At 38.2% G+C, this 14,701-nt stretch overlaps 1 protein-coding gene across 1 annotated transcript in view; it reads right to left on the bottom strand.

Moving 5' to 3' along the window:
• Window positions 1-1,291: 1,291 nt before the first annotated feature.
• LOC116862529 (Golgi phosphoprotein 3) overlaps window positions 1,292-14,701 on the bottom strand; it is a 59,707-nt gene continuing 46,297 nt past the window's right edge. The window contains exons 3-4 of the mRNA XM_032849856.1: window positions 11,316-11,430; window positions 1,292-3,220 (exon numbers count right to left, since the gene is read on the bottom strand). Of these exons, the coding sequence (XP_032705747.1) occupies window positions 2,796-3,220; window positions 11,316-11,430 (540 nt within the window). The 3' untranslated portion in view covers window positions 1,292-2,795. The remainder of the gene's footprint in view (window positions 3,221-11,315; window positions 11,431-14,701) is intronic.

Here is a 14,701-nt window from a genome sequence, read left to right as displayed (position 1 = left end):
TTCTAGGAAACGCCCCCACTCCCGCCACATCCAGATCATACTACTTTTCCTCCCCTCTGGCTACAGAAACCCACACTGAAGCTGGGGCCACTCACAGGTTAAGAGCGGGCTGGGCACTCAGCTCTGAAACAAACACTGACAGAAGTTCGGCAAGGCCCTTCCCCCTTGCTTGAGAACAGATGCTGGTGATGAAGTGAAGAATACTCTGGAAAAATATCCATTACCTCACTTCTAAAATCTTTTCAAGGGAAAAACAGTAAATCTTCACCTGAAAAGAAATTCCAGGATAGAATCAGTTATCAGTTGAGTATTCCCTTTATGGAAAAAAACAACAAATTAACAGTTTCTATATTTAATTTCTACCAGTAGTGTCATTTTTAGAGGTAAAGGAAGTTAATTTTGAAGGACAGAATATCTGTCTTTTTCCATGTATTAAAAACAGAGCCTTGGGGCAACTAGGTGGCTCAGTGGCTTTAGTGTCTGCCTCGCGCTCAGGTCATGATCCCAGGGTCCTGAGATGGAGCCCCACATGGGGTTCCCTGCTTAGCTAGGAGCCTGCTTCTCCCTCTCCCTCTGCCCTTTCCTCCCTGCTTGTGCTCTCTCTCAAATTAATAAAACCTTTTACATTTTTAAAAAATAATAATAATAAATACAGAGCCTGGCAAGGGAGCACCTGGCTGGCTCAGTTGGAAGAGCATGTGACTCTTCATCTCAGGGTCCTCAGTTCAAGCCCCATGCTTGATACAGAGATTACTTTAAAAAAAAAATAAAAAAAAAAAAAAAAAAAAGCTTGTATTTTAATTTTATTTACTTATTTTAGTAATCTCTATATCCAGTGTGGGGCTTGAATATATATGGAGTGCCTGGGTGGCTCAGTTAAGCATGCAACTCCTAATCTCACCTCAGGTTTTGATCTCAGGGTCATTAATTCAAGCCCCACACTAGATCCATACAGGGTGCGGAGCCTACTTAAAAAAAAAAAAGAGAGAGAGAGAGAGAGAGAGCCTGGCAAACGATTACTAATGGCCAGCTGTCTGTTTTTGTAAATAAAGTTTTATTGGAACACAGCCTCACCCATCTATTTGTATTGTCCAAGGCAACTCTCATTCAGCAGAGTTTAGTTGTGACATCACATATGGCTCAGAAAGCCTAAGCATTTATTACCCAGTCTTACAAGAAAAAGTCTGCTAGCCCCTGCACTACTTCAAAATATTACCACACTATACCAAGTTAAAACTTAATTAGGAAAGAACACTATGGTAGAATACAAAAATACAAATGACATGCTTGCTCTGATTCAGGCACTTTCAAGATCATAGTTTATTTATTACTTCAGATAAAAAGATAGAATACATATTAAGGAATCCCTTAAAATTCAACTCTAAAGTTATACACCATCTAGTACTTTTGCATTGAATGTTAATCAAAAAAATCTCTAAACACCTGAAAGCCCCACTATCAACATGAACTATGGTAATAAAAAATTTGACATTTAATTTGTTCAATATATAGTATTTACATTATGAAACCAATGCTGATACCATAAACAGTGATAAAGAAATAGTAAAAATAAACTTTAAAAAGCAAAGGTTTATATTCTTACAATGTGCTAATCATCATAATTGTATATAAAAATTAAAACATAGCAGAGCTTTCTATTACAAAATTCTTAATCATCTGAGTTGTAGTCATTACTTGCTAACAATTTACATGCAACATCTGCTAAAACTGACATCTGATTTTTTTTTTCTCCCTAAGAAAGTGTGAGTAGATAAATGATATTTAAGAGCAGACATTAATTTACCTGTGGACAGAAAAAGAAAAAACTGTACTCAAGATTAGTACTGGTCACAAGCCTCTTCCCTATAGAAATGATAAAAAACAGTTAAGACCAAAAATAATTCCAAAAGGAGATGCATAGGCGAAGAGTACCATGAATGGCACAGCTCAAAAACTCTTGGAACCAATCAGACACATCTTTTCTCTTTCCTTCAATGATGAGAGGTCTGTTCTGTCATCAAATAATATGGACTGAAGTGAGTGAGGGGCACCAGGTGTACAACTAATTAAATCTTGCAAAATACTAAGATGGAGGCAAGAGTGGCCAGAAGGGGCAAATTATATCTAATTCAAACTATATACAGCATAACTGGAATGCAGCCCATCCCAAATTGGCTCTGTGAAACAATTGGACCTTTATGATTTAATAGTTAAAATTACAGCAAGTGTAATAATACAATAGATTTACATGGGAAACAAAATCCAAGGGGCATTTTATATTATTTACTGTGTTGTTTCAATTTAAAAATAATTTCGCTAAGTATACATCTCAACTGAGGTCTATGTATAAAATGTCCTAATAGATACAGATATTTACCTTTGGTGAGTTAAAGGCCTTTTTGTGACTTCTGTCTGAATTGTAGGCAGAATGCTAGATATACATGCACATGTGGGGAAAACTCAACCTGAGGTAATCCAAAAGATGTGCATGTGGGGAGACTGGAGTTACTCTGAAAGTCAAAGCATCCCAGCAACCCAAAACAGGTTAACAGTGAGAATGGCAACAAGGAATGGATTGCCAATATGGCAGTAAAACTTTTTTTTTTAAAAAACAGAAAGAGGAAGGCCTCTCGTACCAGCAGAATCCTGCATACATACAAAAAAGAAAAAGCCATCCACCACTTCATAAAAGAAAAGCCAATTATAGTGTGGAAAGTACAAATTGCAGAAAACCAGAAGTCAATAGAAGAAAAACTACTGGTTTACATGAGAGAAAGGAACTTCATTCTGCGCGGTCACTTGGTGAACGCGGCCACCACTGCCCACAGGACCTCACTGGTGTTGGCCTTCAGACATTCCACTTCAGGATCTAAGTCTAGGAGCTGCCGCACTCTCTTGGTGGCCAAATCATACTGCTCGTCCAGAAGGGGAGCGAAAGCATTCTCTAGGACATCGGAGGCGTGCGCTAGGTAAATGAGGGCCAGCAAGCGCTTGTCCATGCGGTGAGGGTCATTCACCCATTTGTCAAGAACAGCTTCCTGAACCTTCTTGATGAGGCGCTGCTTAATATTGTTGTTGGTGAGGGGATGTGTGGTCATGTCAAAAAGTAGGAAGTTCTGTTTCTCTGTTGTCAACACGCCCTTCTCCACCAGGTTTTTAGCTAACCGTTCCCGCACATTTCTTAATTGATAATGCAATTTTAATGGATTCCAGGTCTCACCTAAACAAAAAATTTCAGAAGTTAGAAATGATAGGTATTATTTCTGCTAATTTTAGAAAATGTACAATTAAAATAAATAATAAAATTTGGGGGTTTATTCCCCCCACCTAAAGAAAGAGAAGGAAATCCAACTATTTTTCTTGCCAACTAAACCATGAACCCCTTGAGGGCCAGGCCTTTGGATTCTAAGCACCTGGCACATTTTCAGGCACAACAGTTACTTAAAGGACCAAAATAAAAGCAGTCATCAACAATTATCCTAATATGGAAATCAGCTAAATATTAAATATACTTGGCCTCTCTCCAACTGTTACCAAAAAGCAACCAGAGCAAAAGTTTTTTGTTGTTGTTGTTTTTTGTTGTTTTTTTAGATTTTACTTACTTATTTGACAGAGAGACAGAGATCACAAGTAGGCAGAGAGGCAGGCAGAGAGAGAGGAGGACTGACTCCCCACTGAGCACAGAGCCCAATGTGGGGCTTGATCCCAAGACCCTGAGATCATGACCTGAGCTGAAGGCAGAGGCTTAACCCACTGAGCTATGCAGGCGCCCCAGGTTTCTTTTCTATTAAAACACCAATGTGCGACAAACAAAACTAGAGTTTCCTGATTAATATGCTATTCCAGAAACCGCTACATATACCCACCCTAGGAAACTAGGAAAGCCTATTTAGACAATGTTACTCTTCTTTTTTTTTTTTTTAAGATTTTATTTATTTGACAGAGATCACAAGTAGGCAGAGAGAGAGAGGGAAGCAGGCTCCCTGCTGAGCAGAGAGCCTGATTCAGGGCTCTATCGCAGGGCCCTGGGATCATGACCCAAGCCAAAGGCAGAGGCTTTAACCCACTGAGCCACCCAGGTGCCCCGACCATGTTATTCTTTGATGTCAAATAATACAAATCTAATTCTAGAAGGGAAAAACATTTTACCATGTTAAACCTGTCTCTTATGCACATTTCCTTTCAAAATAGAAATATTTAAAATAAAACCGAAATTTTTTCACTAAGATAATTTTTTTTCTCTACAGAAGACTGGAAAGGAATATATCAAAATATTAACCTTGGTGTTCTTTGGGATTATGTGTGACAAATTTCCTTTTTCGTACTTTCTGTATTTTCCAAATGATCTCCAAGGAAGGTGTATTTTTTTTTTTAAGATTTTATTTATTTATTTATTTATTTATTTATTTGACAGACAGAGATCACAAGTAGGCAGAGAGAGATGGAGAAACAGGCTCCCTGCTGAGCAGACATCTCGATGTGGGACTTGATCGCAGCCCTGGGATCATGACCCGAGCCAAAGGCAGAGGCTTTAACCCACTGAGCCACCCAGGCGCCCTGTATTTTTTTTTTAATTAAAAAAAAAAAAATACTGTAGCGATTCTCTAAACTGGAACACATTAAAGATCAACCACAGGCACTTTCATTATATGCAAATGCTATAAGGTTGAAATTTTATAGTATTGAGAGAAAACAAACTATATTGTCTAACCACTAACCGCTATGAAATTTAAATAAATAAGAAATTCCATTCCTCAGTTCTACTAGCCATGTTTCAAAATATTCAACAGCCATGTATGGCTACTATCTACTGACTGGATAGCACAGAAATAGAACATTTCCGTCATCATAGAAAGTTCTAGTGAACAGTGCTACTTTGACAATACTATTCAGTTGGCCATAAACAAGAGTATTTTACCATATGACTTAACACTAAAGAATACGGGGGTATGTTAAGAGTAATCAGTCCTCAACTTATAAAATTAGACCCTCTGACCTTACACAAACAGAAACCTGGATAAAATATATGAAACAACTGTTTGCCAGTGCTAGTCAAAAGGCAGTCCTGAGCAGTGACCCTGAGTGAAAGTTAAGTGAGCCATGTTGCTACCCAGGCTCACTAGCTAAAGGCACAACCCAGGCAGCAAAGCAGGAGCAAAGACCTCAAACGGAACGCAGTTTTCTAAGAGGCAAGGGGGAAAAAATTATTTAAATTTAAAAAAAGAACTTTCAAACTAAATCTTGAAATCCCTAAGGAATCAACATCCTATGAAAAAAAGTGGAGGGGCCCCTGGGTAGCTCAGCAGTTTAAGTGTCTGTGTTTGCTTAGGCCATGATCTCAGGGTCCTGGGATACAGCCCCAATCCATCAGGCTCCTGGCTCAGTGGGCTTTTCTCTCTGCCCCTCCTCCCCCCTCACACTCTCTCTCCCTCAAATAAATAAATATGAAAGAAAGAGAGAGAGAGAGAGGAGCCTGCATTACCGGCAAAAGAAACAACAGAGTGGGTAGGCAGCGATTATATGCAGAATATAATGAGCCCTGGAATGGAGTCACAGACCTTTCACAGGTGCTATGATTTCCATTTTTTAAGTTTGTACCAACCCATTATCTCCCCAACAAATGCCTGTCTACTCTACCTTTCACCAGACAGTTTGGGGTTTGTGTTTTCTCAAATCACTGGCATGTGATGGGCAGCCTAATACCCTAAGCTAGAATTGGCTAGGTTGTGTTTTCTGACTTCCTTCTGTCTTTTGGAAATTTAAATAGACATAAAATAATCAATAGCCAAATTTATGTAAATGCCCATAAATAACAGTTCAACTTTAAAACTAACTAACTATGCTATAATCTGTCAATTATCAAAATAGTACTTTCCCCTGGCAACTCACTAGTTAAACAGAAGGGTATTTCATGCCTCAGAGAATATCTTGGCTATCTAATTCCAAAAATGGGAGGGGGGGAAAGATCAAGATTATTCTGAGAAGTCCACAGTTAAACATCTCTTTGCGAGGTGCCTGCATAGCTCGGTGGGTCAAGCCTCTGCCTTCGGCTTAGGTCATGATCCCAGGGGTCCTGTGATCGAGCCCCACATTGGGCTCTCTGCTCAGTGGGCAGCCAGTTTCCCCACTTCTATCTGCCTGCCTCTCTGCCTACTTGTGATCTGTCAAATAAATAAATAAAATTTTAAAAAAATAGTAATAATAATATCTCTTTGCAGACCTAAAAATATAAAATCCCTCTAATGTTGCTATACAATGATTTCTTTTCTCATGGGAAATGAATGGGATTAGCAATGTATAACTTATTGTTTATTGTACTGAAATCATACTAATGTTTACCCACTCTCTCCATAATTAAATCTTAAAAACTAAGTTCCTATGAGAAATTTATCAATTTCAAAGTATGCTACCTCACAATTTAGTGTTGCTACTAAAAATGAGAAAAGCCTAAACACAGGCCTACCTTCAAATAAGGTGTTCCGTTTACGACTGGACCTTCTTATGGGCTATAGTTTCTGCCTCAGAGGAAGTAATAAAAAGGGGCTCAGACATCATCTCTCTTTGCAATAGTTCCCTCAAAGAGGGCACATCTCACCTGCTCACTCCAATACAAATGTTATTCAGACCTCCTCAGATATTTGAAAAAATGAAGAAATCTCACATGCAGAAGGCTGAAACAGCAGGGGTAAAACGCAGTGTTTAATACTATTCCTGGCTCCCAAAAAAAGGTACAATGAAATAACTGAGTGGTGAAAGTGTCTTGGCATCCTGACATTTCTGCCTTTTGTTTAAAAAAAAAAAAGAAAGAAAAGAATAAATTAAGCTAAATCCAAAGAGTAAAGTCACCCCTGAAATTACATACTTTAGAAACCAGTATAAATTGGGATGGAGGGTAGCTGGAAGAGTGAATATACGATAAATGTTTAAACTAGCACAGCTATTAAAGACTGAGCTGCTTCAATTTAAGCAGAATATCAGATCTCTTTTAAATTATTTTATAATAAATGCCTGATGACTTAAGTGTTCAAAACTCTAGATTAAAAGATGTTACTGTGATCCATATTGTTATTCATCAGCCTCTAAATTATTCATTATGTGAAAAGATTTTATAAGCTATACAAGGAAACTAAAATGTACAGAATGTATTTGTAGCTCACTACTGTAAAGGAAACAGTGAGAAGTACACACGGAGAAGAAAAGGTTATTTACGTCCACAGCCCAACAATTACTTCAGTGAAAATGTCATATTGAGAAGTACCTTAATGATTTTGCTGAAGGAAAAAAAAAAAAAACAAAAAAAAACTTCGCTATTCCTCTGGATGTGTTACAAAACCAAAAGCAGCCTTATTCATAAATCTGGCAGCCTAGTGACGCCTTGTGACCAAACTGATCAACTACACGTCAAGATTTCATGAAGTCAAAAATAAAAAACAGTAGTCTTTGTCTCAAATACATGTATATTTATTATTTTTTTAATTAATGAGATATATAAATGCTTAAAATATACTGGTAGTTTTAGCGTGTACAAATGTACAGTGTAAATAACAGTAATATGAAACTTCAGGTACCGCCACCTCAGGTAAACAAGAGCCCTCTGTCAGATCCTCTGTTAGACCCCCGTGCACCTTTTCTGCCTCACCAGTAACCACCAGACCAACATGCTCTCTTCTGCACACAGACTCTCGCCTCCTCTGCACATATCCGCCAATACTACAGCACAGAACTACAGTCCTGACAAGCAAGTAGCAATCCTGGACTTAGTTACATGAGGACAGATAAACCCACCAATCTCTCTAGCCCCTCTGAACAAGAGCACTTACTGCCATCTCCATCTCAGTCTTACCCTTCAAAGGCCTACTCCAAGTTCTGCTTCCTCTTCCAATGACTAAAGCTCCCAAGGATTTCTCTTTTCTCTGAGCTACTGGACTTTCAGAGAATCACACTGTTAAACCCTAATCTGTCATCAAATTATTGGAAATACACAACTGCTGGGGAACTTGGTGGCTCAGGTCATAATCCCAGAGTCCTGGGATCAAGTCCCACATCGGGCTCCTTGCTCAGTGGGGAGCCTGCTTCTCCCTCTGCCTGCCGCTGCTGGTACTGTCTCTCCCTCTCTATGACAAATAAATAAAATCTTAAAAAAAAAAAAAAAAAAAAAAAAAACGAAAAAGAAAGAAAGGAAAGAAGGAAGGGAGGGAGGGAGGGAGGGAGGGAGGGAGGAAAGAAAGAAAGAAAGAAAGAAAGAGAGAGAAAAGAAAGGAAAGAAAGACACAACTGTTCCCCAAATGGACTTTAAGATGCTTGCAATATGGAAGCACTTCAAGTTTCCCAGCCTCTATGTCATTAGAGCAGCAAGAACTGGTATCTGATATTACATCACCAGGAAGCAACTTAAGACATTCTAAGAACTTACAATTCAACAAGTTGGCTGCAGAACTGAACATCTAAAAAGTCAAAATGGTAAATGCTATGTTGTATGTTTTCACAAGAAAAAAAAAATTCTTTAAAAAATCACCAAGCTATCAGTACTTTCATTAGGCAGGAAGTAGATGCTTTCTTAATTTAAAATAAATTTGCGGGGTGCCTGGGTGGCTCAGTGGGTTGGGACCTCTGCCTTCAGCTCAGGTCATGATCTCAGAGTCCTGGGATTGAGCCCCGCATCAGGCTCTCTGCTCGGCGGGGAGCCTGCTTCCTCCTCTCTCTCTGCCTGCCTTTCTGCCTACTTGTAATCTCTGTGTGTCAAATAAATAAATAAATAAATCTAAAAAAAAATAAAATAAATAAATTTGCTTTATTTCCTCCTCCCATTCTGGATTCCCTACTTTTAGGCTAAAATTACAGGTCATTCCTAATGTATGTCAGAAACACATGACTAAAGTGTACAAGTGATATTCAAGCATTGATGGCCAATCCTAAACTTCACAGGATACTGCCTTTTTTTTTTTTAAGATTTTATTTATTTATTTGTCAGAGAGAGAGAGAGAGAAAGAGCGAGCAAGCGCGCGAGCGAGCGAACACAAGCAGGCAGAGTGGCAGGCAGAGGCAGAGAGAAGTAGGCTCCCTGCTGAGCAAGGAGCCCGATCTGGGGTTCGATCCCAGAACCCTGGGATCATGACCTGAGCCGAAGGCATCAGCTCAACCAACTGAGCCACCCAGGCGTCCCAACACTGCTTTTTAAAAAAATAAAAAACTGTTCTAAGCAATTAGCCTCACAATTTACCCAAATTCCTAATTCAAACAGACACTCTGAATTCCCAGTCCAAATGGACACTCAGAGTCATTTACTGAGAACGAAGTGGCCTATGACAGACTCACAGCATAAGTGAGAAGTCCTAAGGCTTCTGAGGCTTTGGGGTGGCTTGTTTCCATAGCTTAATGTAGCCTATGCAGTATAATGTAGCATGAGATAATTTTTGATAAAGATCTTGTTTTATAAACTCGTAAGCTGCATGACACATATATAAACAGTCAAAGGAAATCTGGTTGTCTAAGACGAATTAGTAAACCAAATCCCAATGTGCCATCAGCACGTATGATGTAAGCTTGTATAAAGAGATCGTTAATGGACAGAGGAGTGTGAAAACATCTCCATAGTGCTAAGTGGTACCAAAGTTGGTATCGATAACATTAACCTAAGACTCAACTACATTCCATAAAGAAAAACACTCTGACCTACCTGCCAAAAAAAATTAACTACAACTTTGAAAAATCCTGCTTTTAACTAGTTGAGAACTTAACTACAAATACCAATTACTACCAGAAGTGGTAATGGGCCAACATGAGTAAGACCCAAATATTGCTTAGGTGATCTCCAGAGAAAGTACAAAATGATTCATCAGCGTACAGTAAGAAATTGTTAGCACTTCTATTTTTATCTGAAAAAATATTTGTTAATATTTAACATATGGACTTAACATTAAAGTCCTTAGTGAGTCTCTGTTAAATGGCCATGTGTCACCAACAGGCATTAGGTGGAAGACTAACACAAAGAAGGTTGACAACATGCTGGGCAATGTGACATGTAGTACTGGTAGGTGCTAAGCAAGAATCTAGTTCAAACCAAACCAACCCTGATCAAATGGGCAACGTAATTTTAAAAGATTCCTGCAGAAGAAATTATAACTGAACATAGCACCAAGGGGAAAAAGGGCTGGTTAAAGTTTCTTTTACTCAGTGAAGTAAAAAGAACCTTTATTAGAAGATTTACAAGAGGGATGGCCACAAGAGAAAAATTGCAAAATTCATCAAAACTACCTTGTGAATAAGTTTGTTTTCTATCAGTAACAAAAAGAATGAACACTGCCCTAAGTATAAGGTGCTACTGTTGCTCTGTTAGCTAAGAATGGAGTGTGTATATTTTTAAACAAAGATGCAAAACTCAAACTCTTTTACTGAGAGGATAACAGAATGATTTTTAGAAACTGTTAAGTTAAAAACTGTGAGGAAAAAATGGCATTTAATTACTAATCTAACAACATCCAAATGCTTTTAAAAGTTTTAAAAGCTTTTAAAAGTTTTTAAAAGAGCAGCATGTCTGAACGTGAACTAATACATGTAAGTAGAAGCAATGTTTTACGTATTTAGTAAAGAGGAAGAGCAAGAGAACCTTCGTCCTACACTCTACACTTAGGTCCTATACTCAAAGTTCTCTGTCTGGATTAGACAAATACACAAATAAATGTAAATGTGGTCACCAGTGCTGTCAACCAAGTATTTCAGGTTCTCCCTCCTACGGCTGCACTCTCCTTTCTCCTTCAAGTGAGGGGAGGCGACCCGACTTGCTCTGACCAATGAAACTGGAACCACATGTCCTTTCTGAACAAAAACTTAGGAGCCTGAACAACTGGCTATACTCATCTTCCCCTTATGATAGCGACAGACAGTGCTCTAGACGGTGGCAGCATTCTCTGCCTGGTTGGCTGCCAGAGCAAGAACGAAGTGGCCGGTGACTACTTAGAACACGAGTGAAAAGTCATCTGCTGTTTAAAGCCAGAGGTTTGGGGGTTGTCTGTTATTGCAGCTAAACTCAAGTGTACCCCGTGTAAGGCAGCATGAGGTAATTTTGATAAAGAATGGTTGAAGCTCTAAGGAAGAATATTATGTTTCACTGAACCATCTATCTGCTCCGTCTTGTTAAGAGGGAATGGAATTTTTAAAACTATTTTCCCCATTCAGTGACTAATAACTTTCAAGTCTGCCTAAATAACTAAACAAGCTTTTGGCCATTTTGTGTAACTTCCTCTCGAAAGAATTTTCAGCTTTTACAGAAGTCTTTTAAACAGAATTCACCTTTTAGTTTATACACAAAAGCTTACCACTAAGTAATTCAATCCAGTTCTGAACCGTTTCTGGAGGCTGCGTCTCCTTAACATGCTTTAGAGCTTCATCAAGAAGAACATCCCCCGTTGGAGCGTCTGACTTACAGATCACCTAAAATGTAAGCAATAAGAAGGAAATGATCCACTAATTCTTTCTTCCTACCATCCCTTTAAATGAAAAACTTAAACAACTACACAAATAGTTCATTATACTTAAAGTCCCCAATGTGTACACACAGTGTCAAGGTTCTAATTTTAAATTAATTCTCTATTAAGAAATCCAACATTTAAAAAAAAAAGAAATCCAACATTTAAACTTAACCAGATTAGCCACAATCATGAATGAAAATAAAGTTACTGTGCAAGAATTAATAAAGCAAAAGGCTAGAACAGTTTTTACTCACTGTTAATTCTTTTCATTGCTAAACCTTGGGCTATTTGATCAAGAAATTCACTTTTTAAACATTTATTAGTTACAGAAACAAACTCAATCACATACAGTTATATATTCAATTCAGCATATGATAAAGGTAGCATTTTACGGCAGTGGAGAAATAATTTTTCAACAGATGTTAATGAAACAACTGGCTAACCAATTAAAATTAAAAATTAAGTACGACTTGGCTCATCAGAGCTTATGCCACAATGAAAGATAAAGATTTAAATACAAAATACAATCTGGGGATGAAATTTTTTTCAAAATAGTGGCAACTAGCAGAAACCTTGAAAATACCAACAAGCTTGGTACCAAAATTTTTTAATGCTACAAAACTTTTTAAAGCTAAGATGGATACAGAATCCATCTAAAAGTGGAAAAATACAAAGCCGGGAAATGAGGGAAGAAAATGCTATAGGGGTGACTGGGTGGCTCAGTCAGTTAAAGGTCTGCCTTCGGGTCAGGTCATGATCCCAGGGTCCTGGGATCCAGCCCCACTACGAGGCTCCTTGCTCACCATGGAGCCTGCCTCCCCCTCTGCCTGCTGTTTGCCCTGCTTGTGCTCTCTGTCAAATAAATAAAATCTTTTAAAAAAAAGAAGAAGAAGAAGAGGAAGAAAAAGAAAAAGATAAAGAAAATGCTATATACTGCTTTAGCCAAGTATTAGCTTACTGCAGACTTCACTGAGTTCTTGGCTAAGCAACAAATTTCTAGTTAAAATTCTGTAATACCGAATTTTTTTTTTTTTTTTCAATTTGATAGACAGAGATCACAAGTAGTCAGAGAGGCAGGCAGGAGGGAGAGGAGGAAGCAGGTTCCCTGCTAAGCAGAGAGCCCGATGCGGGGCTCGATCCCAGGACCCTGGGATCATGACCTGAGTCGAAAGCAGAGGCTCTAACCCACTGAGCCACTCAGGTACCCCTGTAATACCGAATTTTAATCTATTACTTTGTTAGCTATTAAAATGTCATACAATTTTAAAATATTTTTTTTAAATGCAGTTCTCCCTTAAACTTGTCTTCAACATGTGTCCTTTACCTTTCTGCTCAATCTTCTGAAAGACTAAAATATATACAACGGTATGTCTTTTTCTGAGACAGCATGGCCCAAAAGAAATATAACCAGAATAATAAATGCATGCCACAAAGCTTTTTAAATTTTTGTAGTTATATTAAAAAAGGAAAACGAACAGGTGAAATTGATTTTAATATATTTTACTTAACCCACTATAGTCAAAATATTAACATGTAATAAATTTTTTTAAATTGAGGTGTTTTACAATCTTCTTTTTTCACGGTTAAGTTTTCAAAAATCCAGTGTGTTTTTATTTACAACATGTCTCAATCTCACTAGCCACATTTCAAGTGTCTGGCTCACAGACACATGGCTAGTGGCTAGCATGTTGGCAAATACAGAACATTTCGTCATCACGAAAGTTCTATTGGATAGTACTACTCTGGACCATGCTTTTAGGAAGGGGTCAGAGAGTAAGAAAAAAGGAGGTTTTGTTTTTGTTTTTGTTTTTTTTAAAGATTTACTTATTTATTTGATAGAGGGAGAGAGACAATGAGAGAGGAAACACAAGCAAGGGGAGTGGGAGAGGGAGAAGCAGGCTTCCCGCCAAGCAGAGAGTCCGATGCGGGGCTCAATCCCAGGGCCCCGGCATCATGACCTTAGCTGAAGGCAAACACTTAACGACTGAACCACCCAGGCGCCCCAAAAGGAGGACATTCACAGAAAAAAGTTGTTTGTTCATATAATGTGGTCACAACACCACTTCTGACCTCCCACTTACTCCTTAAATTTACTGCCATCTGGCCTCAACACCCACCCCATGCCTACCCTCGGAGACTGTCTTTTATCAGGTCACAATAATCTGGTCTGGGGGGGAGATCTTTTTTCTCAAGAAATCCTGTCCCCTCAGTCTCTTACAGATGGGACTACTCTTCTCCATCACCTCTGCAGTTATTCCACTCAATCTAGTAATCTTTCACCTGGACTAAGATTCCTAACTAGTTTTCCCAAACTACTTTCAACCTATCCTCCTCACTGATCTTTTTAAAAGGTTAAGTCTTACCATGTTATCTCAGTTTCTGCTTAAAACTCCTCACTGCCTTAGAACAGTACTAAACCCCTTAACAAAATTCAGCAATCTGTGGCACACTGGTAAGTATGCTCTGCCCACACTTTAATTTCTATTTACCACACTGCACCTTAGATGAGAGCCTCATCTTAAAATATGAACAGTTAACCAAGAATGACAAGATACTGAAAGAAAACCTTCAACATCAAAGAAACCAAAAGACAGCAAGTAAGAACTTGAAGAAACAGATAAAAGAAATTTTCAAAAGAGCCATAATAGTCTTAGAGATTTAAAAGAAGATGTTACATCCATGAAACAGGAGGTCGTGATAAAACAAAAACAAAACACAAGAAAAAGCTCCTGGAAATCAAAAACATTAGAACCACATTAAAAAAAACCTGAAAAGAGGGTTAAAAAAAAAAGGTAAGGAAGACCACTTGTAACTTAATAAAGGTAGGAAAGTAAGAACAAGAAAAAAGACTAGGTGAGAGGTGCACATCAAACTTCAAGTTCTAGAAAATGGAGCAAAGATGTAAGAAATAGACGAAAACTTTATAAAACCAAAACTGAACATTTCTAGATTGAAAGAACCCATGCGTAACAAATTTTAATGTATGTGCTGCCAAAGTGAGCACAGAATAATAAATTTTAAAAGACCCACATCAAGGCATATTGTATAATATCAAAACACAGGGATAAAGAGAAGATCAGAAATCCTTCCAGACAGGACAACAGGTATCGCACAAAGAATAAAAATCAACAGGGCACCAGACTTTAACAGCAACTCTGTATACTAGAGGACAATGGGGAAATGACTTCAAAACTCTGTGAAAAAATAATTTAAATCTAATATTCTATTTCCAA

Source organism: Lontra canadensis, unplaced genomic scaffold, assembly GCF_010015895.1.
Source record: "Lontra canadensis isolate GAN:19392208 unplaced genomic scaffold, GSC_riverotter_1.0 scaffold253, whole genome shotgun sequence".
Taxonomy (NCBI): domain Eukaryota; kingdom Metazoa; phylum Chordata; class Mammalia; order Carnivora; family Mustelidae; genus Lontra; species Lontra canadensis.
This window is presented reverse-complemented; position numbering and strand designations above follow the sequence as displayed.